The sequence below is a fragment of the Falco punctatus genome, assembly GCF_963210335.1.
Source record: "Falco punctatus genome assembly, chromosome: 6".
NCBI classification, from domain to species: domain Eukaryota; kingdom Metazoa; phylum Chordata; class Aves; order Falconiformes; family Falconidae; genus Falco; species Falco punctatus.
In genome coordinates this window covers 75747197-75772632 of record NC_137585.1, presented here as the reverse complement: position 1 = coordinate 75772632, position 25436 = coordinate 75747197, and the positions used below count along the sequence as shown (strand labels likewise).

Genomic DNA, 25436 nt, shown 5'->3' with positions numbered 1-25436 from the left:
TTTATGATCATACTCCATGAAGATAAATAAAAAGACACATTATCTGCCTGCAGTTTAAAGACATGAATTTCTGGCAGCTCATTAAAACCAGTTAATGAGATTTCAGGCTAGGAGCAAACTGAAGTAATGTTTTAGCTGTTGACATCTCTTAAAAATTTATATTGGGAAGTCCTAGAAGTCTTGTAGATCTCAGTACCAACAAAGCCAAGATCAGTTAGTCCAACTTCGTGCTGAGGAAGGGTTCTGGAACAGAGGATTACACTTAATATAAGCTACTTTTTCTTATATTTACTTTGGTGGGATTCATGTAGAATTATTTAGGCTGGAAATGACCTTTGAGATCATCAAGTTCCAGCCATTAATCCAGCACTGTCATGTCCACCACTAAACCATGCCCCTAACCACTGTATCTACACGCTTTTTAAATGCCTCCAGGAATGGTGATTCTACTACCTCCCTGGGCAGCCTGTTCCAGTGCTTCACCACCCTTTCAGGGAAGAAATTTTTCCTAACATCCAATCTAAACCTTCCCGGCGCAGCTTGAGGACATTTCCTCCTGTCCTGTCACTTGTTATCTGGGAGAAGAGACCGACCGCCACCTGCCTACAGCCTCCTGTCAGGGAGCTGCAGAGAGCAGTAAGGTCCCCCCCGAGCCCCCTCCTCTCCAGGCTGAACAGCCCCAGGTCCCCCAGCTGCTCCTCACCAGACTTGTGCCCCAGACCCTTCACCAGCTGCGTTGCCCCTCTCTGGACACGCTCCAGTCCCTCAACGTCCCTCCTGAAGTGAGGGGCCCAAAGCTGAACCCCGTGTCCGAGGTGCGGCCTCACCAGTGCCCAGTGCAGGGGGATGGTCACTGCCCTGGCCCTGCTGGCCACACTGTTTCAGATACCAGCCAGGACGCTGCTGGCCTTCTGCCCCCCCGGGCACACGGCTGGCTCCTGCCCAGGGCTGTCACCCAGCCCCCCCAGGCCCTTCCCCCCAGGCAGTTCCCAGCCCCCTGCCCCAGCCCGTCGCGCTGCGTGGGGCTGGTGTGACCCAGGGGCAGGACCCGGCACTGAGCCCTGTTGAACCTCCTACAAGTGGCCTCGGCCCATCGGCCCGGCCTGCCCAGCCCCCTCTGCAGAGCCCCCTGCCCTCCCGCAGGTCAGCACTGCCCCCAGCTCGGTGTCACCTGCAAACCGACCGAGGGTGCACTCGGTCCCCTCGTCCAGACCGTTGATGAAGACATTAAACAGGGCTGGCCCCAGCACGGAGCCCTGAACAGCACCTGTGACCGGCCGCCAGCAGGATGTAACCCCGTTCCCCACCGCTCGTTGGGTATTTGACAAGCATCAAGATTTCTTTATTTGAAAAGGTAATTCTAGTATGGTCTAAGTGTGTTCACCATAATTTGTACAAAAATGGTTTAAAACTACTCTCAGTTGTTCAATGTTGATTTTTGGGAGGGCCTTTCAGGTGAAGCCTCTATTGGGCCTTGTATTTACAGAACAGCTTCAATAGCAATTGGGATAAAACAACACATATACATGTTCATAATATTTTGGAGGACACCAAGCTGCAGGATGTTTTGAGTACTTTACTTTGAAGGATGTGATTAAAACTGAATATTTTTCGGGTTTTTTTTAGTTTTCAAAATCATCGATAGACTATTCAGTAAAATTCTGTACTTTAGAAAGAAAGAATGGAACTAAAATACAGAATACCTAGATAAGCAGCCATACAGCAGAGAAATATTGACAAGGATCAGAGACTAAACGTCAGTAATGGCATAAGTTTTGTTGTGGATCTATTAATTCACACCATTTGTATGCAGAATGGTGACTGGTACACTTTGCTTGGTGCTGGAAAGATTCAGTCTAGGGTGGGGTGGGGTAAAATAATTCAACACATTTGCATGAAGACTCTTTGGAGAGTCTTGCATCATTTGAAAATATCTGAACAGCAGCGTTCTATGAAGAAAGCATTTAAATATAGGTCTTTCTAGACCAGTAAAAGAAGACTGAGACAACAATGTAAAAAGCTTTCATGTGCTTTTAGAAAAGGGGAGAATGGTCACTTGTTTCTGTCAGATATCAAAGGATAAGAGATCAACTTTAATTATCAAAAAGATATCTGAATAACTTATTTTTAGGTTGGAGAACATGGAGAAGGACATCTAGAATCTCTGTTGCTGAGCTTAAGAAAACACCTATCTATCAGATATACCTGGAACAGACCAGATGAAGTTCTTGTCACAAGAGAATAAAGGCAGAAAAAAATTAAACTAAAAAAGTGGCAAAACATTAAGTGATTGCAATCTAACTTGGTTATTACAAAATTAACTTGGTTTTGGAGCAGTGGAAGGAAAAAGGGCAGTTACTGTCGATGCAGCAATTGTCAGGGGTCTGACTGGGAATCATGCCAGCTTCTGCCTTAATTGTATTCCCGATGAATTAAAACTACCTATGCAGATAAACTAGATACATGTAGCCTTGCCCCTGTATTGATCAGGACATAGATACGTGTATTTTCAAGGTCACATTTTTCTTGCACTTCTAGCTAATTGCAAAGGCACCTGCTGAGAATAAATATCTATTGAATTACAGAAAGAGAAGACAGTACTATTCAGAGCAGAGTGAGTATATTAACTTAGAAAGATGAAGCATCTGGTAACAGTTCAAGTAATACAGCTCTCTTAAAAATGGTACAAAGTGAAAAACTTATTTTCTAGCCTTTACAGCTGACGCTTTTTCACTCTCTCCGATGCAGTGTTCAGGAAGTTTCAGTAGTCTCATTTTAAATATGAAGTGTTTGCTAGTACGTTTCATGTTCATCAGTGAAACATCCTTCAGGTTCTTTCACAATGACATTTATATGTGCTCCACTTCATTTTTGAATTAACACTGGATTGATGACACAAGCTCTACGGGGACTAACTCAACAGGAGCACTTGTTTTGGTGATGTTCCAGTTGCAGAGAAAAGAGTAGCGCTCTCCAAGGAAAGCAGCCTCAAGGACTACCTAGAGAACAGGAAGCTTTTGTAAAAACACGTATGATACTGCTCTTGTAGACTTTTTAACAAAGATGAGAATGTTGAATTGCAGTTGCAGATAATCTTCGACTCAAAATACTTTGAAAAATATGCATGCTTTCCTTAAAGTGACAATGTTAAAAAAAGATAAAATTCTTGCAATTATTTTTCAAGTGTAGAAACCTTGCACAGTTGTGGTTAACTGCACTGCAGTTTGGCTAAATGCAATGGATATACTAAGCACATGAGAATGTCATTTCAGAATATATTTCATGCAGGTAAGGTGAACAAAACAGGGTGGGTAACTTTAATATGCAGTTTTCATTGAAAATACTAATTTTGTAGGAATCCAATGATAGTTTGGTATTATTTTTATTTAATATTTTCTAGGATTTGCCAGCACCCATTTAGTAGTTATCAGATTAAAAAAAGTAAATGCCTAATCTCTAATTGCTAAATCTTTAATGCTCCATTCTGTAGAGATATTTATTCAACAGCTGTAAATATTTAAGGCAACAAAAATTCTTTGACATCGAGAAGAATATTTTGATTCACTTCACTCACCCATTTGAAATGGTCAGTGCATGTATGAAAGTCTTCATGTTTTAAACTATTCCTCCCCCTCTGGTACAGGTACCAGCTGTACAGTGGTATTTCAGTACTAATTAAGCTACTGCTTTTGTCTTGCTCATAAAAAAATGTTACGCTTTCTATATTAAATACATTGCATTCTCTTTTGTAGTAACTGATTTGTGCCTAATAATACGGTACTATCCAGTATTTTTTGGTTGTTTTATTGTTTGCTTGTTGGGTTTTTTTTTTTTAATCACAGCATTCTTAAGATCAGATATTTTCATCAGGTCAGTCTCTTTTTACAAAAAAAAACACTACTGTGTTAATAATCTCACAACTTGCTCTTTCACTTCTGTATCAGGGTGATGCAACAAAGATGCCAGTTTCTGAGTGAATGGGGCAGAGTCCCTGCAGAGTATGAAGAAAATTGAATCTTCACTGTACTGGTCCTGAATCATGGTGCCATCTTCATTGTTCACGTTCTTTTTCAAGTTTGCTGCAAATGCCAGGGCTCTAAGCAGAATATCTCTGTGTGTACAATTGCCAAAAAGTAACAGCAATGATGGCACCTAGGGCATTCAAGAAATAATCCACGCTTAAGCACCAGCAGTAAGTACACATAACTAAATCTAACTAAAAAAAATATATATTAACATCCACACCTAAACCATATAAAAGAGAAACCCTATAAAATACCAGAACTCCATATGCTGTGAAAGCATGCCAGAAACTTGCACAGCATGCATGTTTCCTCTGTAGAAAAGACTGGCGTGTGCCTTACAGGATAATAAATGCTTTGTACTTTCAATCTCCAAAATGTGGTTGTCTGGAAAATTCCTATTTGGAAGAGAGGGTCTGCTTTCTTTCTCAGTAACGTTGCTTTTGCCCTTTGCAGTGATCTGAATGTTTTTATGTTAGCACATCTCATTTAACAGAGAAGTGAGTATTTAGCTACACTAATTTTGTTTCAATAATGAAAAGTCAGTAGTGGCAGACAGCTCAAAAATAAAAGCCACTGCATGTTTTAAGAAACTTACTCTGGGGAGGAGGATGCAGCACTATTCCAGTCCCTGACTCTGTTTTGGTGTGAGGAAAGGACACAACTGAAATAAACCTGTGTGCCAAGGCCAGCAATAACAAATGTCAGGTAAAGTTCTCCACAAAGACACAAGTAAATGCACCGGGAAAGTTCACTTACAGTGCTTAGAGACAACAGTTTTATAGCTGCATTTGAGTAAAGGGGTGGGGATTTCAGTGGAATTTGGTTGTCCTGGGTACAATATGTCAGCTATAGAAACAGCTGTTGAGAAGGATCTTTTACAATACTGGCTGTATTTGATGTCTGTACCCGGTCTTCGATCTGTATACTGACTGCATGTCTGGAAATGAGGTTTTGGGTACCTTAGATACAAAACTTCATGGTACTACCCCTTTGGTAGAAAGGAAAGGTGAGAACAGGCTTCTGCAAGCTGTCACTGATTATCTGGAATGGTACACAGGAAGTATGACTGACTGTCTTCAAGTGCATAGTCTCTGTGACACTCCCTCTGCAAATTAGAGTACCTGTATCACACCACACTCTGGAAGAAAGCTAGCCTTTCAAAGAAACACACTTCTGGCTACTAATTTTAACCAGGTACTGCCAAAACTTTTACTCTGGAGTTGCATATGTGCTTCTAATACATTACAATTCTTCCAATCCATGCACATATCTACACACATACACACGTATAAATGCTAAAAATACAATGAAACAGTAAGAATCTTACTTGAGCTCTGAGAAGATGTCTTGTCATGGCTGGGTTTGCAGATAAGTTCACAAGTACTTTCAAAACTTGAATCTGAAATGAGGAACATAAAAATTCATTGCAAGCTCCAAAACCAGTAAATACAGCAGTAATGGGCATAAATAATGTTGGTGTTGACTTGGAGAGGGAAAGGTAGAATGGGTCAACTAACATCTTGAGTTGTGCTCTTCAGTCTTTGGTACAGATATAGGAAAAACCAAAGCTGACAGAGTCACTAGCATGTATGTGCTAAGTACAGGCATTTTAGAAGTGAATTCAGTTTGACTTAAGCATCAAAACAAGGCAAGATCTATCAACAACTAACAGCAGGCAAAACACTGAATATTTTTAAAATATACAAAGGCTGGTTAAGTACTGTATTTAAAATGCAATCAGAAGTGTACACAAATACACCTTTGTACTTTCCTGGACCTTGTGACACTAATCTTTTAGCTAAACACTGGGAAAAGGCCAACTGCTACTTACTGTGCTTAAGTAGGCCTGCTAAGTTTTGTGGAAATTCGTGTTTTGGAAAACTGCTTTTGATCTGATAGAGCAACTGAGTACATTGATCGTAATGGTACTGTGACACCTTGAATAAACACTGAATTTGGTCCCTATCTGAAGCTTTTATCTTCTTTCAATATTACAATAATTCACAAATAAGCACAATTTCCCACTGCAGTCACTAAGGTTCCAAGAGATGTAGTAAGGGTACATACAAGCATAAGGGTACAGAAATCCCTAGCTTAGGTTATCACTGCTTGGCATGTTTCCCTAGAGATCATGCATCAGTGAAGCCTTTCACATGCAGATTCTTCTTGCCCTGTGATGCAGTAGCAATATTTAGTGGGCAGAAGAGAATTCTGGAGTTGCTATAGCAAAGGCATAGGACAATAGCAGTGCATATAGCACTGCTCTGGTAGAGCTCTAGCCCAATAGTTCTGCTATCAGCATTCCCTTCCTCCCCTTCTGAATTTACATTGAGAAAATAATATAGAACTGTATTTTTGGATATTATGTGCTATCTGCTATGATTAATGAATATTTGGTTTTCTAAGCACAATCTAAATGGTTTTACAAAAACAGTAAAAAGGAGGCAAGTAAAGCAGCTCATAAATGGCTCATTAACAATATACTCCCCAGTACCTGTGTCCTTTCAGTTCCTTCTGAAAGCAAATGAAGAAAGCATGGAATTGAGTTTATCATCTTATGATGGTAGTCACTGGTAACAGACATATTTGTCAACAATCTGAGTCCAGCTAGCTGCAGTTCAGAGTTCAGGGGAGCTGATTCAATGCTCCTACAAACTTGTGTTATGTATACCTGCGGAAAAAGGAAGGGGATAAAAAGAGAAGACATCTTTTGATACAAGCATATTTTCTATTCACAAATAGTATCAGTTGCCTAGCTACAGTAGCATAAATACCTCTTGAACACTGCTGGCCGAATACATAACCTGGAAACAAGTCCTTTTTTGTTTTGTTCTGAATATATCCAAACATTCTATCAGCATGATAGAAGCAGACGTTACAGAGTTATGCTCACTAAACTTCCTGATTAATAAATTGCTCTGAAAACCCAAACTGCTTGGACCCCATCTTGGAAGTGCCACAGTTGCTTTAAGGAGTTATTTAAACAATCACTTACAGCAACTAATATCTTCTCAAATGCTAAGAACAAGCTAAGGACAACTCTTCTTCCAACCATGTGGTCCATTCACTGGAGTGCTCCTCAGCAACAGTGATGACAATTTACATTAACAACTATTATTTACTTAATTTTCTTCTGGATGATAGTATACAACAAATCTTGGAGTTCTAACTAAGAAAAAAAATTACTTTGCCTTCACTACAGGAGTTTTCTACCTTCTTGCTGTTGGCAAGCACTACTTTAAAAAAAGTTGCTCAGTACTAAAGATGCTGCAAACCACCATGTACAGTCAAACTGCGTTTTTATCAAGCTAAGGAAAAACTACTGAAAAACTAGTAAAAAACTTCAAATCTTTATCAGCTTGCTGCTTGGACACTTCTTCATCTATTGATTAATCTGACAACGTCAGAAGTGGATGCTTTTTTGATGGTTGGTCATTCCACATCCATAGTATCTACTGAACAGCAGGACTTGATACCGTTTTTACACACTATTCTTTTAAGATGGAACTATCACCCTGGAAACTTGGTCTCATACAAATCCAGGGGATCAGCTACTGTTTTCTTCTCTCTTGCCTAAGGAGTCATGCTAAGTTCAGTCTGCAATCCATCCTATTAAACAACCACTGCTGATGTTCTAGATACATTTGGAAATCATCTTGCCTCACCTAATTTTACTATAAACTTAGCAGCACAATCTCTGTTTAATAGCATGTGGTAAAAGCTAAACACAAACTGCCTAGTTTCCCAATAGCCTTAAAAAAAAAGCCAGTGCCGGTGATGCAATGCATTGTTAAGTTACCCTTTTGGCCTTGGGACACACAGATAATCCAGATCTGCTGACTTGTATGTCTAACTTCAAAACATCTTGGCATCCTGGCTTGTATTTAACAAATATGCTGAAAACCCTGTACTGTCCTCTGTGTCTCAATTACTTTGATTTTTCCCTTTAAGAAACTTACCTGTATCTCTTCCTGATTTTTAATATTCATACTCAAATTATTAAGTGCATTTAATGCTTTTTCTTTAACTTTGGGAACACAATCTGAAAGCATCCTTCCAATAATAGAAAGGCCATCCAAATTTCGGATTATATCCTGAAATACAGAACAGACACTAGTAAGACTTTTAAAAATTTAAATGCTAAAGGCTTTCCTCAACGTTTCCATCTTAGTGCAAACCAAATGTGCAAATGAAGACTTCCCTAATGGACTACTCTGTTTAAAGACAGAGTGTTAGCAGACATTGCTTTATTGCTCCCACTAAATTAAGAATAATCCTGCTTAGGGCCAAAGAATGATTTGACAATAGCACAACACCTTTGCTTTTCAAATCTGGCCTGCAAAGCATGCTTACAACATTTTAAAGAATCAAAGGTAATTATTGCATAAAGATTTTACAGAACAGCTGAGCCAGGTCAGAGTACTTAAAGGTCCTGACTGAACAGAACAGAATTTCAAGATGCATCTTTATATTATTATGTTAGAAGTTCTAAAACTTTATCTTTCTGTTCCGTTACACCTGATTTTATTTTTTAAAAATCTTTCCCACAGATTCTAACCATCACTGAAAAAGCACATGGCCCATTTTTCATTTTCTAGAAGACAGTACAACAGGCCTTGGGATTCAGTTATGTTCTGCTCTGATTTATACTAAGAAAACAGTTTTGAGAAGCCAGAATACACAACTGTCGTAAGTACCATACAAAAAAAAAAAAAAAAAAAAAAAAAAGGTGGAACCCTGGATGCTGAACATTTACAGAGGCATGAAAATCTGCATCCAGGTCAAAGTTTTTCTGCATCATATTTCCAACTGATTTGAAAAGACCTGGATAGTTGGAAAGTTGCTAAGATGTACACAGCATACAACTTTGTAAAGATAACATATTTTAAATTATCTCAGTAAATTTCTCATCCTGAAAGTTTTGACCCTTCCCCAATTCAACCCTTTCATTAGCATACAAAACTGTAAGCAACAAAAGATAGGCTTACAGCACTTTTAAAATATAGAACTCTGTACAGACTTTTAAGCTGTACAAACATTAAGCTTAGATAAATTATATGAAGCTGGTAAATTATATAATTTGGGCTAGCAGAAATTAAGGCATAGACATAAAGAAGATTTTAGAGCACAAAGCTATCGTAGCTCTCAGTCCTGCGTCACTCTTCGGCAAAACAGCAACTCTCATCTTCCATACTGACCAGTATTTAAACACTGTTGTTTTCTACAGAACAATACTTACTTGATTTACAGAGAAGGCAGCACTGTTGCTGAGAGTAATTAAAGCTTGCTCTTGAATTAATGGATCATCTGTGGCCTGGAGCAAATGAATAAGTTTCTGTAAAGCATCCGCATCCATGGTATGGGTTGATGCTAGAGGACTGTTGTCTGTCGGTGTTTGAGAATGAAATACTTGATACAAGTTTGAGACATTTCACTTAGTTATCACTTAACGTTTTTTACAAAGCTGAGGTTTAGCTCTCAGTTGTAGGATGCATTGTTCCAAGTTTGATTGTATCCAACCATTGTATCAGAAGACTGTGTTTTACAACAGCAAGCCTTCCATCCTTTTCCCTGAGTCCTCTGACTACCTCTTTTCAAAATAGAAAATAAAAGGAATACATAACAGCTTGAGGTACATTACTCTTTGGTTAACCAACAGCAAATTGCCCCTTCAAAGTCATTAGGAATATTCACCAAATACGTTAACATCTTTCCTTGCGTTCCCTGAAATGAAATGTGGAAATCTGATTGGACACTGGAGGAAAACAAGACTTCTGACTTGCAGACTACCACTTCAGAAATTACGATAATGACATTTTGCTAGTACCCTGAGGTCCTTTGACAAAATAACAGCCACAGTGTTAAGAACACTGCCAATCATGGCATGACTCAAGTAACTGAAGCAGGCTGTTTGAGTCAGGATGATGTTATGGAGTACCTGGCTTTTATAACAGGGTGACACAAATACCATCAAAGACCATTTTCCACCAGGTTAGAGGCAGAACTATTTAACTAGCTGCAAAGCCTGAAACCCCAACCTATGACTATTGAACTAGTCATAGATGATGAGAGATTACTTTTGAGAAGCTAACCAGTCCTTTATAATTCCACATATTTGCTGTCACCATCTCACCAGGCAAACACCATAGTATTCTTGGGGAAAGGGGAAGAAAAAGAAAGAAGAGGTCAACATTATTTATGATATTGAAAGAGCCAGCTAGAAAAACAAAATCTTATTTTTTATCCTTATCTTCATCTAAACACTTTTTGTAGCTGTAAATTATGGGGGGGGGGGGGGGCACAAATAACTTTAATAACAGCAAATCAGCCCATTAAGGAAATATACTGAATGGACGTATGCTTTTGGGAGTTGAAAAAAATTAACCAGGCCTTTCTAAATACCAAACGTGCTCTGGAGTCCTCTGGGAAGGCCGCACGGCCATCCGAGGGCCGCTAAGCCGTGCTGTGGCTCCCCCTCCCGCCGGGCGCAGGCCTGCCCCGAGCCCGCCGGCCGGCAGCGGCCCGGGCCGCGCTCCAGAGCCGGGGCCGCCTCCCGCCTCCCCGGCGCATCGGAGAGGCCCGGCGGCGGGCGCTCGGCCTGCAGCCAGCCCCGAAAAGCCGTCCCCGCCCGGCCGTCCCCTCACCTGACGGTGGGCCCCGGGCGGCCCCGGCAGCAGCCCGCTGTCCCCGCCGGCCGCCCGCCGCCAGCCGCCAGAGGCAGTAGCAGGCGCCCGCCCCCAGCACAGCGACCGCCACCCTCAGGGCCGCCCGCTCGCCCATTTCCCGCCGCCGCCGCCCGCCCGCGGAAGCCACCGCCCCATCCGGCCCGGCCGCGCCGGCCCCCTCCCGTGCCGCACCGGGCCGGGGCCCTGCGGCTCTGCCCTGAGTCTGAGTCTGTGGGGTGCAATGGGGAGCCCCCCAGCCTGCGACCCGCAAACGACGCCATGCGGGTTTTCTTCTAGGGGGAAAAGCAGCAAAGCGCGGCCTCAGGGCAGCCTGGCCACCTGCACCGCGTACCGACGCAGGCTGCACCTCTGGGAAGGCTGCTGCAGCCGGGTACCACAGAGGAAAATAAAACCGCACTTTAGAGCTACTAAGCTGTTTATAAAGACGTTAATTAGACCCCACACAACCCACCCCCCTCCCCCAAATCTATTTGAAGTTTAAAAATAATACAGCAATATATTAAGAATACATATGCTGAAAACATTTGCCCCAAGCGGTACACATACCTGCTGGCCAGATCCTTCCCCTGCTAGTGCTATCGGTGCTCGGTGGCTTTAAATACTAACTCAAGGCCATGGTTTCTCAGCTGCCACCTTAGAATCACAGGGGCCCTCCAAGAGGCGGCTGGTCGTCAGCCTGGACCCCAATAGAACCACAGACTCCCACGGTAGCACCTCTGGGGGGGAAGGCACCCCCCACCCCGCGAAGGGTCCCCCTTACCCCTCAGTAGTGCTCTGGTAACTCCTCTGGGGCATGTTTTTGTTCCGCTCCTTTTGTTGATAGCTTGTTTCAGACAGTTTATGAAAACTTATAAAAACCGAAATAAGGTGGAATGAGGCAATTCTGCTTCTTAATCCATATTTAAACTCAAATGATGACTGAAATGAAGGCAAATGCAGGGAACTACGTTGGCACCTTGGCTAGATCTGCTTAAGTTCCTCAGTTTTAATTACAGAAGTACCTGTAGATTTCAGCTGGGTACATCCCTCCTTTTTGAGTGCTGCAGGTGCAATCTGTAGTATTTAATGGCCCATTGAAGGTAAAGGTAGCGGTTGTAATAAGTAACTAAGGGTAATTTGCTGATCAATCAAGTCAAGCAAGAGGAACGAACCCATTGCGGTGGTCTTGAGAACTTCCTGTTTAACAAGAAGAGACATGTCCACAATGTTATGTTGCTACACCAAACATGGGAACGTCCTGTTTGACAAGAAACCACGATAACAGAAGAAGCAGAGGGGCTACTGAAGATGTCAGAAGCGACCTCGGTAAAGATAGAAAGAGCTGCTCACCTTGCTTGAATTTGCGAGCCTTAGGTGGAGCTGCGATGCCCTGGCCGCCCAGCGCGCTGGTTTTGCTTTCCTGCCTTAATAAATATTTAGTGGATTTATTTGGACTGAATTTATTTCAATGTAACCGTAACAGCGGTGAACCACATTTCAGATGTTTGTGGATTAGATATTTATTGGCCCAGGAGTAAATAAACTTCCGTAAAATGTTAGAGAATAAAACTGTCACAACATGATGGACTGTGGGGGAAACAAAGTTGGTGGGTTTGCCTTCAGGATTCTTACGTGATTTTCTGTATTTCTTTAGTTTCCTCCCTGTTTCGTCACATTCACTTCTGCCTGTTTCAAAATATGCAGCAGCTGTTTCTCAGTTTCCTTAAAACAAAGAAAGGCACAATGCACAAATACAAGTTTAAGAGACATCCTGATGCTTTTAAGCTACCAAAAATGGGCACCATTTGCAAGCAGCTATTACAGCCAGGATTTCCATGGAAACATTAATAAAGAAATCTTGAGCCAATTAGAATAATTACAAAGCAGTGCTGCCATGCAGACTGAGCGCCTCTCCTGCAAGAGTTTGTCTCTTGATCATTCTTTGTGTTTTTAAGCACAGGAAAACAAAAGAGATGTATCTGCATGAGCTGTAGTTCTTGATTCCACACTTCAAAAATAGTTCATATTTGCATTTCCAAGCAAAAGTTATAAATACATTTATAGCAACAGTGGCATTAATTTAATAAACTAAAAATGAAAGAATTAAGGTTAAAGGGAGTTTCTTAAAAGAAAGAATCAGTTAAAAATTAGCCTATGTAAGATTTTTTTTAAAAATAATTTTTTCTTGTTTCATAGAGGGTTGCTGATGTCTAGACAAGTTTCTTATGTGATTTTATTACCTTTTGGTTTCTCTTTCCATTTTCCATTAATCAAAAATAAGGATATAGAGTTCCAAAATGGCCATTTGGTTACGTCTTTTTTATGATTAGATTGTGGTTTGGACACAGTTCAAATGCAGTTGGACTCCAAATAATCATGTCCAAATAATTTGAGATTCCCTGCTGCATCTGAATGTTTCATTCCTGTCAGACTTCTCTCATCCAGATTTACTTTTAAACAGTGCCCATAAAAAGGCAGGCAAACTGTAATCCTGCAAACACTATGCGTATGACAACTTTCACTGTTGTTAGTAGCTGTATTCTTACAATGTTAAAATCAAATTTGGATGCAGAGCTGGCTTACAATTTTTCTGACCCAAATGAATTTTGTCATGAAGGGTAAATGACTAAAGTGGTAGGAAGAGGAATGGGGTCATGGCTAGAAGAGAGAAGCCTTTGAGAGAACCCAGTCTTTCTACACTGGGTTAATGGAAGGCTGAAGTTTGTGGCCAGTCCAGGCCTCGTTGTGTTTCACACACCCTCCTCTTTTGCTCCTCTTCCTCATGGGAATAACAGCAGCAGCAGCAGACCAGACTTTCTGGGTCTCTGGAAGAGGCAAAGTTGACAACGGTTTTGTCAGTTTTGCATCAGTTCCATTATCCCTGTTAATTTGCTGCTTTGAGCTGCTGCCCACCTTGCTAGAACTTCTCCTGGGGCTGGCAGGCCTTTATTGTCTTTGCAAAATGCATCTGGTTTTAGGGTGTAGTCTCTTATTGAAGGTATACCTGAAATAATAACATATTTATAACACTTCATTGACATTTAAGCAAGGTGTTATGGAATAGCTAAAATGTATACATGGTAATGCAGTTTGAATATACAGTGAACAGCACATCTTCAGCACCGGAGGTGTGAGGCTGGGAAATAACATTTGTAGCAACAAATCAAAATAACAAAATTCATATCTTTGTTGGTAAGTTTTTTTTGATATATTGGTCTTGCATACTACTTCTTGTAGTAGTCATCCTCATCATGCTTTGAAACCTAGGTAAATTACTCAGGATATTATGTTGTGCTAGCTGCTGTACATTTATCAGAAGATGTTCCCTGCCCAGGTGCCTTATGAGCTGATGGTGAACCAGCAAATGGACATGAAAGGAGCATAAACAGGCATGAAAATCACAAAGACACAGGAAGATCATTATTGGTGATCAGGAAAGGGCAGTAGTCACAAGATGTCAAAACCAACCATGGTCAAGGGTTTTTATCCAAGCTTCACAGAAAAGAGAGTTTTTGTGGAACCTGTTTAGTTAATTTTTTGATATTCAACAGGAAAATGCAGTCTAGTAGTAGACACTTCTGGAAAAGCAGTGCACTTTATGAGGGTTTGCAAGAAAACAGCAATTGTTAACAAAACTACATTTGGCATCTACTGGTTCTGGATAGCTTATGGGGTTTGGGAGTATCATTAAGTTTAAAGCTGGATACATCTCTAACAGGTAGATGCTGTGTTGATTTACCCAGTACTAGGAATAATAAAAAATGATGAAAATATACCACTGTTAAGATTTTTTTTGGTAAAAATGAGTATGTTATATTTAGATTACCTGATTTTTGAGGCATAGAATTTAGATCTTGAAACTTTTTGCTTTGGAAAACTTTATAGACAAGACATGGATGTTTCTTCATCCTCATAGGGAATATTTTCTAAAGGCACAGCTAATAGTCATCATCTATGCCACCCAGTCATGTTCTCTATTTGGTGATGGAAATAAATGGAAGTTACTGTTTAGAAAATGTCTCTTAACATCAACAAAACTATTGGTCTATGTACTGAGGTCATTGCAAGGATGCAAGAATGGTACAGCTGAAGAGTTTGTAAAACTTGTTGGATATCAGTATCTAAGACTTTATTTTATTCAGATGATGAATATGCTGATTCTTAATAGCTCTCTTTCACATACGAATAAGGAGTAAGAAAATATGTAGGCTAAATGTACAGAGGAAGGGATGCTAAAAATGGTTCTTCCATTAGTGAGCTTTAAACTGAATGCTGCAGAATTTTGGGACTTTTCCTTTGTGAACTTTTAAAGAACAGATGATCTTTTCCGGATTGATAAATAGAAGCAGTTAATATAAAAACCTGACTAAGATATTGAATTCTAGCTTAATAATTTAGGTGCACTGTAGATGTTTTGGGAGTTTGTTTTTTTTTTTCTTAGTTGTTTGGTAGTTGGTTAGCTGGGGGTTGTGATGATATGCAACTAGTGATCATTTGAAGTATGAGTATAGTTTTAGTTGTTTAGTATTATGACTAAATAAAATTTATAGATTGAGAAAATTTGTTGATTGACTCTTTCAGATTGTTGAGAGTCTTGTAGAAGTCTCATAGAAATAGCCAGACTTGTAGAGATTCAGCTTAATTGTTTGCAGTTTTACACCTGGCCCAAGCATCACCGGAGAGAACCTTGCAAGACCACGTTGTTACAATTCTTTCCTTATTTAAGTTTTATAAAGGAATGTTAAACAGAGGCCTTGCGCTCCAGTATATAGTTGGATAGTTTGGCTTTACTGTGTTGGAAACCTTTCAGAACATCCAAAGGAAAAAAAAAAATTGTGTTTGTTTGTAAAAGGGAAAAAAGAAAAAGGTAAACAAAACTCGAAGTAACAAAAAATGGCATTCATGTGGCACAGGCATACTGGCTTAATCCAGCAGAGGGAGTAGCCGACCAGTGTTGGGATTGGCTTTGGGAAATCTGTCCATAGGAAAATTTGTGATCAAAGCCATTTAACTGCCTGTATATTGCTTAAAATTATATTATATATCACGAATTACAATGAGAAGTGATGGATTTATAATGTTATCTTAATGTAGTCAATCATCGAGATTGAAAATTACAACTTTGCAAAATACTTTTTTGTTAAGATTGAAGAGATGCTAAGGTTGGAATCTCTGTGTTGATTAGTGTTTGTAAATATTCAGGGTGGCTAAACTGAGGACAGTTGGCTTTCATTGTGTCTGTGCATAAAGAAGTATTTTTCTTTGCCTTTTCATATTGGTCTTAACTCAGAATCATAGAGTGGCATGGGTTGGAAGGAACCTTCAAAGATCATCTAGTCCAACCCCCCTGCTGGGGGCAGGGACAGCTTTCAGGTTTCTCAAAGTACCATCCAGCCTGACTTTGAACACTTCCAGTGATGGGGCATTCACAACTTCTGTTCAACAGCCTTCAGATAACCTTTCCAATTTATGTTATTGCCTGATTCTGTTTCTACATAGTGTTCTGATTAGCATGCAAAAGGCCTCTCTAGCATGCAAGAGTTCCCGGGCTGCTCCCTCTACCTGCCTGCTCTGCCCACTTCTACCTTTTGTTGCCTCTCTGTTATGCTTGGCTTTTGCTGTATATCCATATCATGGTTTTGATTTAGAGCTTTCCTCTTTTCCCTTGTAGTCCCACCGTGCTTCCTGAAAAGAATTCAAGCACATGCTCCACATTAATAATAGCAAAAGGCCATGTCTTGAAAGTATTACTGCATTGAGTTTGTGTATTATTGTGTTGTCTTGTCATCAACATGTAGCAGTTGCTTCAGATATTTCCTGGGTTTAAAAAGTATTTTATGTTGATATAGACTATATTTATATAGTATTACAGTAATAAGCTGGAATCAATATGAATGTTAGAAAATGAGGAAAGCATTTCTACCCACTGAGTGCATAGGTGCCATGGTTTGGGAAAACTAAACACAAGTGGATAGTGACATTGCATAGTCAGAATTTTGGTCATGATCTTCTAGAGGCCACAGCAGACTCCGAATGGCAATATTTAGATGGGTACCATCCAACTGCACCATGGAGAGTGCTGGTAGTGAAAAGTGGGAAGAGGCAAAGAAAACCAGCTCTTTTAAGTGTCAGGGCTGGAAGAAAATCTAAAAACACAGGTGTTGTTTTTGTGATAACTAATGAAAGCAAGTTTCTTTATAACAGACAGAGGGAAATATAAGCAAGAGTGTGTCCCAGGGCAGCATCTTTTGCATTAACATAGATTAATGACTAGTTAAAGATACGCAGTCATGTTTTGAAATTTTTACCAGGCACAAACCCATCTAGTTTATAGTTTTCATTAAATATTCACTTAAATAACTGCAATTTGCCTATATACTTTTAAAAATCAATATACTTTGTATGTTCTTGCTGTATGTGAGCTGATGAGTCAAAAATCATATGCAAATTCACAAATGAGAAAAGTGGTTCATCAGTTGTGCATTATTACTAAAAGATAATGCAAAGTATGTGATAACACAATCCTGAAAAGCAAATCTTTTTTCAAACCGCATTTTGTTTTCAGTACTGGTTACAAGATAAATTTCTGTTTATGCTTCCCATTCAACATACTCTATACTACACAGGATTAATCTTGGTTTACATTCTGGTTTTCATTAAGTAAATAAAATTATCCAATCATCTGTATATTCTTTCTTTAATGCACACTAAAAGCAATGAAATTCTTAGTAGTAATTGTTGAAGAAATACCATGTATTTTATCACTAGCCTAAAGCCAGTGCTTTGAGGTCTAGCAATTGAAATATGCTGATACATGCAATATTACCTTTAAAAACTGAATGAAAAAGGAAGGTAAATGATAAAAATAAATGCCTCTATTTTACAGTATTTTAAAAGATGCTGGTAAACTTGTGTTTATTTTAACAGTTTCATATCTAGATGCTACTTTGCTGTTAACACAAAGGCATTAATTTGCAGTTTCTTTTTGCAGGTGCTGCTTTGTGGTGTAATTGTTATGCGTCCAGAAGATCCACTTACATTTTTAGAAGAAAAGCTTAAAGAAATAATGGAAAAGGGATTAGATGTTGTCTTATGGTACATACTAAATGATTGTGTCTGTGCTCTGTGGTTTATAATATTGAACTTTAACTTTTAAAACATGCTAACGGCGCAGCATTTACTGTGTAGACTGTAAATTAAATGTTAATATTGCTTTTTTTTTTTGCAAATAATAATGGCATATGATATTGCAAATACAGTAGGACAATATCTTCTAAAAACACAGAAAATATTTTTCTTCTGATATCTATGGGTGGGGTTTTTTTGTCTACAGAATAAAGAGTATAACCTCTACTTAATGCTCCTCTTCAGTCAATATATTAAACCCTTTTGTGGTAATCAAAACTGAGGTAGTGTTATTTGTTATGACTTCATTGCTTTCCATGGTATATTTACTTATATGAACCAGGATGCGACTTTCAAGCACCTAATCATTAATTGTAGTATTTCTCATTTGTTCTCTGCTCTGTGTGTTCTTTCATCCTTTTAAGTGAAGTAATCACAGCATGAGCTAAAAAAGACTGAGGATTTAGTTCTGTTTACTCTGGTATCTCAGAAAATACTGTTTGACTTCAGTGGAAGGAAGCTTTGGTTTCTAAAATATGTACAACTTCTGTAGACTAAATATGCCATCTGAATTTTAAAAAATACGTTTCACAACAAATGCTTTTTCTGACCTGTTAGTGCTTTTTGTCCATTGTTAGGAAAAATATCATTAATTTATAATTAGTCTGTACCTGACAAAAGAGAAAAAAGGTGTATGTATATTCTTAACTTACTATGCAGAAAACAAGACACAAAGTTTTGCATTAGTTTTGAATATTGTGAGATCATATGTTCTTAACTTTTTTTGAAGCATGTTCATTGCTGTTGATGCAGCTCCTGTGAAAGTTACTTCCCCTCCTGGTTTAACTTGCACACATAATTAATTTCATGGTTCAGCTGGGTTTCAAGAAAAGTTGTGTTTTGTAAATATGACATCTTTGAGGTTTATAGATTCTGGTCCATTGAAAGTTTGGAATATTACGAAAAAAGTTTCAGGTGGTGCAGAGGGAAGAGCAACAGTCTATAATGGTATTTGCATTGACATGAATCATAACAAGATAGAATATCCTCTTTTTTTACTTGCTGGACTTGATCCAAGAATGCAGTTTCATTTGTAGGTGTTACAGCTGTGCAATAATCAAGCCTGATGTTTTGGGATATCATCAGGATTAAGCTGCAAGAAAACTTTAAATACTGAGAACTTCTACAAAGGTTGTAGTGTAAACAAAAAAGATAAGAAAAAAGATGAACAAAATTTCATAACAATAAGGATGCCTGGAGACAAAAACTCTGCTGGGGAGTGAAAGAGCTTTGTGCAGGAAGGAGATGGAAAGTCATAATTCAGTACGAATTAAATTCAGTGTTCATGTAAAGTCTATAAAATATAATTTTTTAGAGTTTGGTTGCGTAGGCATGCTGCCACTGATACTTTTTAGTAAGGGACTAACATGTTTTGTTGAGATACTGAGTTCTGTAAAAAGCCTTATTGTTGTCAGAAAATAGCGGTGGATTAAAACTGACCCCAAAAGGCACTGCTGATCTATTTAGATGGGAGATAGAAAAACTTAGAGAATAAGTGGAAAAGAGAGGGAAGGCAATATAGTGGACAAAGTGATGGTTAATGCTAGGAAAATAGGTATCTTTTGCTATGTGAAGAAGCTGTAATTTCAAAGGGCTAGCCAGGGGGTACTTACCTCGCTTTTATGTTCTGTGCAGTTGTCACTTCTGGTTGAAGTTTTCAGTAGGAGGTGGATAATAAAGGTTAATCTTTGGGCCCACTCCAGCAGAGATCTCTGGAGTTGCCTGACCCCCAGCCTCTCTGCATACACTGATAGACTGACTTAAATACGTTGTGGCAGCAGGTAAAATCATTACAGTGGGTGATGCAGATATGTGCCCTTTTTGTGTCCTTTTCTGGGATTCTCCATGAGATAACACCAATTCCTCATATCACAAGGCGCATCAACAACCTGAACCATAATGATGAGGTTTTATTGTTTACTTTACATTATTTATGTTGTCTTTCCTAGAAGTTGAAAACTGACTTGGTTTCTCTTTTAATTTTAGATCTCTGGTAAATACTTTTTGTTTCCATATTTTTCATGGAAGTATAATGCAGCATAATCTTTTTTTATTTATTTGACTTTGCAGTGTGTTGTCTTTTTTTTTATTAAATGAAAACAAAAGTTTGCCTACCTAGACATGGCATGGCCTATCTTCAACAGCAGGAAACATTGCTTCAACTACTGAAAATTTGAAATGGCTCTTCAGTCAATATTAAGATGAGAAACAAAATAGTATCATCTGATAGGAAAGGTCTGAGAGATTACATGGAAGCTCTAATGTACACAGTATTTCAACATAGCTCTTAGAGTAGCAATAAAACATGATAATTTGTTTTCATATTTTGTAAACACATTAAAAATACAGCTGCTAGGGGTATTTGTAATGAAAGTGATATAGGTCTTAATCTTTAAATAATACTATTATAATGCTGTAACATATAACTAATCTATTAAGTACAGAGAAAAAATGCATTTTCTTTTGGGGATACTAATAGGGTTAATGTAATTTATTTCTCTTTTAAATGTATATGTGTGCTGATCTGTCTTTCCACCCAAAATTCAAGAGGATTTCAGAAACTTACTTGAACATTGTTTTTGGACTAGATCCTGAACAACTGGTAAAAATAACTGAATATTTGCATTAACTCTATGCTGTGAACAAATCTAATAAAATACTTATATTCTGTTTTTAACTTTTCTTATGCTACTCTTCTGTAGCCAGTGCAAGGAATATGATACTTTGCATTTTTTTCTATTGATACTGATTTGTATCCAAAACCTAATGTCATCAGAGGTAAGCATAGCATCTGTGCGTATGGTAGGGAACAAGTAGTTCTTGTTTCATATTTGGTTATAATTTAAAAGAGTTCCACATAAATATGAATCTAGTTTCAACAGCATGTTTTTTCTGTGCATTATTTAGTTTTGCTTAGGGTGATTCCTTAAAATTACATTTGAACCAATAAATCTTGGAAAGTGCTGTCAATGCTAACAATTAATAGTTACAGTTAAATGCAGTATTATTGCACATAAAACAAGGAGGTAAACATTTTGGTTTTACCAATCAAAAAAAGTCATACTTATTTTAAAACATTCAGAGAAGGAGCAAGTTGCTACATAACCATGCTTGGAAGCAGTCTAAGCAATTTAGTCAGTAAGTTGGCATGCAGTGTGACCAGATTTTTCTCTTCATTACCTCTGTATAACTGTACTCAATTTTGTCTTCTCTCAGTACATCTGTACTGTGAGTGTACTGCAGTTTCACTTCAGCTGTTTCCTCTTTGACCAGCCTCTCAAATATTATATTAATCAGTCTAAAAGTGGAATGGTTGGGGTTTACAGTATATACATAAATATACAAATGTGTCACAGTCAAATCCTCTCATAGATTTTCTTAGGAGTAAGAGCAATAAATGAGATAAAAATAATTTTGAAGCCCAATTCCTATTTGCACATTCAAAGGACAATATTCTCTTTTACAGGGAGTAGTCCTACACAGTTTTGGGTTTGTAGAAGCTCAAACAGGTTTATTAAAATACCAGTGAGTTAGAATCATGTGGTAAGTGGTTTACATTGCAATGGATCACAAAAAGATTTTTGCAAAGAGTAGCTTAAGTATTTGTTTAATAGGCTAAATTGCTAGATGCAGCTGATCAGTAAAAGAGTGGATATGAGGGGTGAAAGCCTGAGTTTCAGTTACTGAGCTTTCCCTCAAGCACACATATTAGTTCTGTTTTGTATGCTAATTTATCTTTTCCTTTAACTCTGTGTGTAAACACAAAAGTGTAATTTAGTAGCAAAGTACTTCCAAGTATACACAGAAAATGATCTTTAAAATAGATATTTTAATTTGTACCAATGAACAGGGAAAATACAAGATTTCATATTTTTGTCCGATTTTTAAATATCCGCACTGCAGCACTGTTTTGTGTACTGATGTCATAAATGGTTTGTTTAGATGACTGAAAAATTATGTGCCAAAGTGTGGGACTTTTACAGAAGAAATGTAATGAAGCAGTGTTTTAGGTAAGTATATGCATTTTACATATGCCTCAGGAACATACTAGGAAAAATCTTTTACCAAAGCATGTAGTTCCTTTGGGGGAGGAAAAAGTTTTCATCGTTCAGATTAGAAACTTAGAGTTGGCTTTCTTTTTCTTCAGCAATGTTGTTCTATGTTAAAACTAGTCAATTCTGAGTTTCTGCATGTTCCAGACCTGAATAAAGTCCTTTGACATTTCTGCACTTTCATCAGCTGTATTTGCCAGGAATATATGTATACCCAGGATATACAAAAGGATAATTTGCATCTGTGTCTGAAAGTAAAAGATCTACATTCTCTTGTGCTCTCTTTTGTTTCCTTTATACTTGGGATTAGATAACTCGTATTTTAAATAATCCAGCTTGTCCTTTTAAAAATGGGGATAATACATAGGTATGTTTTTAAATATGATAATCCCAATAAGCAAACATGTTCACTGGTTCATTTTTTATAAGCATGTGTATCAAAATGTAATGATCCTCCATTTAGAACAGGTAAGTTCGGGCTATTTTATTTTGAAAAGCATAGAATGCTAATTATATAGGAGGTACAACTCTTAGGAATACTGGTGTAAATCCTTACTCAGTATCACAAAATTGGTAGGGAGGTTAAGATTTTCAAGCTGTATTGTGGTTAGCCTTGGTAAATATTTGTCTTGGCTGTTTATAGTCATCTTAAAAATCACAGGTGTTGGAGACCTGGCAATCGCTCTACACAGTTTATGCCAGTACTTCATAGTCCTTTATAACAGAAATATTTTCCTAATTCCTGAGCCTTCCTTGCTATAAGAGAAATATTTTTTTTTTTCTTTTTTGTCTCGTATCCCAGTGAAATGAAAGATTATTCCTTTTTCCTTTACAGCAGCATTTTGAAGATTGTTTGAGCTGACAGTTTTGTTTAATTATCACAGAAGTTGGACTGGAACAGTAGAATGTTCCATTTATAATTGCTCCCAACTACATGATTTTTTTTATTTTAATTTGAAATGAGAGAGATTTTGGCAAATGAAAGTGGTCATGTAAAGTCTAATTTATTCCGTAGTCTTTCCAGCAAATCAGATATGGAGAAATAGTGTATTTTAATATATCAGTGACATATGATCATTTGAAATACATTTGTTCTGAATCTCATTCTTATTACTTAGGTTAGAAGAGAAATGGGATTTTTACCAAAGGTTGAAATTGTTAAGATATAAATTGAGTTTGTGATCTATTACATTATTATTTGTATTGCCAAGAAAATGTAAATAGCACTTAAGTAAATGCATATATCTAGCACTTCTGAGTTATTTTCTATAAACACTCAAATGTCCTCCCATAAGTACAGATCTCTACATGAAAATATAGCTGACAGCAACTGCAGTACATGATGGTGGAAGCAAGCAAGTTTTTATGGCTTGATACTGTAGAATATTACGAACAAGTAGAAATTTTGTTAAAATGAGTGAATGAATTATCACTGAAAAATATTATCAATGCATATTTTAATTACATTATAAATATCAAACATCAGTTCTGTTCAGAAGTTTGTATTGTTGAGCCTGACTGCTTTGTATTTACGGCAAATTGCAGTTTTATAGATTTTACTTCATTCAGGTCAGGAGCCATATTAAATTACTCATTCTGTTTTACAATTCAGAGGATGGATAAAATATATTCTGCTGAAAAAGAACAAAAGAAAAAAGGCAGCGCAGAAGATGGGTCTAGCAGTATACTGTTCATTATAATGTCCGAATATTAAGAGTTATTAGATGGGTCTAGCAGTATACTGTTCATTATAATGTCCAAATATTAAGAGTTATTATACAGAAGTAGAGTATGTGGGTGCAGATTCACAAGGAAAAAATGACATGTAAGTCTATATAGCTGCTTTGCTTAAGACAAAAAATGCATGTTATATAAAAGAAAATGATGCTGAGTAATTTAAATATGCTTGGTCCAACAATTTATCTAGCTATCTTTTTGCAGGATGCCATTCATTAGTTGACCTGTGGCAACTTGATGCCATGAGTACCATGAGAGGCAGTTCTCTGTATTCTGTGCTAGGACAGATGGTGCTGGTACTCTTCTGTGAAGACTGAGCAGTGATGCTTATGCAAAGCAGGCTTGAGAGGTGTTAGGGAAATGGAGTGTATGTCAAAAGTAGAGTGGAGTGAGTCAGGATGCTTTTGTGGGAGGTGAAAAGTACAGCAATGGGGATAAAACAGGAGGGATCACAGAGTTTGACTCTTGGCTTCAGTTAGATGGAATTCATGATGAGAGGTGGGGAAGGCGTGAAGATCAAAATAAAATAAGAAAGTCAGAAGAAAGAAAAAATAAATACTTCATTCTGCTTGAGACTTTGTGTTCCACAGATCCTGCAGCTATGAGATTTTTAAAATGTCTCCACACAGCAGCAGCTGTGAACATAGACTCTGTTAACCTGAGTCCACCCAGACAGAAGTTTCATAAAATTAAAAAATGGGCCAAAAGCACTATCTGTAGCTTTGAGTTTGAGCTCAGGCAGTTATGTATGACTCAAACATTGCTCTTAAAAAGCCAGAGGCCCAAGCTATTTTCTCGCTCTGCTAGGCAGCTGTGAGAGACTTCATATTCTTTTTTATTACTTTATTTTATATTATCTTCTAAATATTACTTTCAGCCAAGACACCTTTTGTTAATGTTAAATTCACAGAAGCAGAGGAGGAGACATATGATGGGGCATAGTTACACAGTGTATTTCCTTTTATGACAAAGCTGACATATGGAGAAAACACCATTCAGTTATTGCTGTGTGTGTCTATTCGTTGACTCTTGACTAGTATCGGTATAACTGTGGGATTGCAGTGTAAATGAGGTTGCTGGAATGATAGAGAATTAAAAAAAAAAAAGGTTGGTCTTTTTTTCTTAAATAAAATTTGAACACATTGAGGATCTGCTCATAGTAGAACTCTAATATATATATATATGTGTGTGTAGTCTATACGGTATTCATATAATATATGAAGACAACCCATGAAGGAGTGATCTGTGGAAAAATGTCAAGAGTGAACAGTGCGTTGTGAGAAAGAATTAAAGGGGCACGTTAGTAGGCTGTTAGATCCTGATTGATGAAAATCAGAGCAAATTGGTTTAGGTGCAGTCTGGACTTCCCTTGCAATCCTGAGAGTTTTTGCCTTCCTCCCTTGAGCAATAAAAATTTTAATATATATTTTTTTATATATACATATAAATACATATATATAAATAAAAATAGGCATTTGCTTTGCAAATACTTCCAGTCTTTGTATCTTACTGATTGTATAGCCTAAAAAGTTATTACAGTTTGTAATTAAATTGCAGAGCATACACTTATTAAAGTAATATCACACAGTATGTTCATTTTGTGTTTGAGTGTGACTCAGGTAACAGAAAACAGCTTTATAATGTCAACGTTTCATCTCTTGCCAGATTCAAGACACACTGATTTTTAATTTTTATTTTTTTTCACTATCAAGAATGGATCTTAAATATACCTTTTTAATAATTTATTTCAGTTGAATTTCAGGACACCTTTT

General features: G+C 37.9%; 2 protein-coding genes across 5 annotated transcripts in view; one reads left to right on the top strand and one right to left on the bottom strand.

Annotated features, from left to right (window-relative positions):
* Positions 1–1318: 1318 nt before the first annotated feature.
* On the bottom strand, positions 1319–17662 carry ARMC10 (armadillo repeat containing 10). Of its 4 annotated transcripts, none has more exons than XM_080392014.1 (6): positions 10670–17660; positions 9265–9410; positions 7985–8119; positions 6520–6696; positions 5353–5424; positions 1319–2205 (listed from the first exon to the last, which is right to left on the bottom strand). In XM_080392014.1, exons 1-6 carry the CDS (start codon positions 10803–10805, stop codon positions 2128–2130), a joined length of 744 nt encoding a protein of 247 aa, XP_080248140.1. In that variant the 5' UTR covers positions 10806–17660; the 3' UTR covers positions 1319–2127. The 4 variants fall into 4 exon arrangements, with proteins under 4 accessions (XP_080248140.1, XP_080248139.1, XP_080248138.1 ...); XM_080392013.1 differs by lacking the exon at positions 1319–2205 and adding an exon at positions 2604–2999 and having other exon boundaries at positions 10670–17662; XM_080392012.1 differs by lacking the exon at positions 1319–2205 and adding an exon at positions 3889–4152 and having other exon boundaries at positions 10670–11146.
* FBXL13 (F-box and leucine rich repeat protein 13) overlaps positions 17601–25436 on the top strand; it is a gene marked incomplete at its 5' end in the record, with an annotated part of 84703 nt that continues 76867 nt past the window's right edge. The window contains 6 exon segments of the mRNA XM_080393461.1: positions 17601–17785; positions 20384–20477; positions 21818–21885; positions 23540–23609; positions 23668–23712; positions 23716–23752. Coding sequence (XP_080249587.1) covers positions 17601–17785; positions 20384–20477; positions 21818–21885; positions 23540–23609; positions 23668–23712; positions 23716–23752 — 499 coding nt within the window.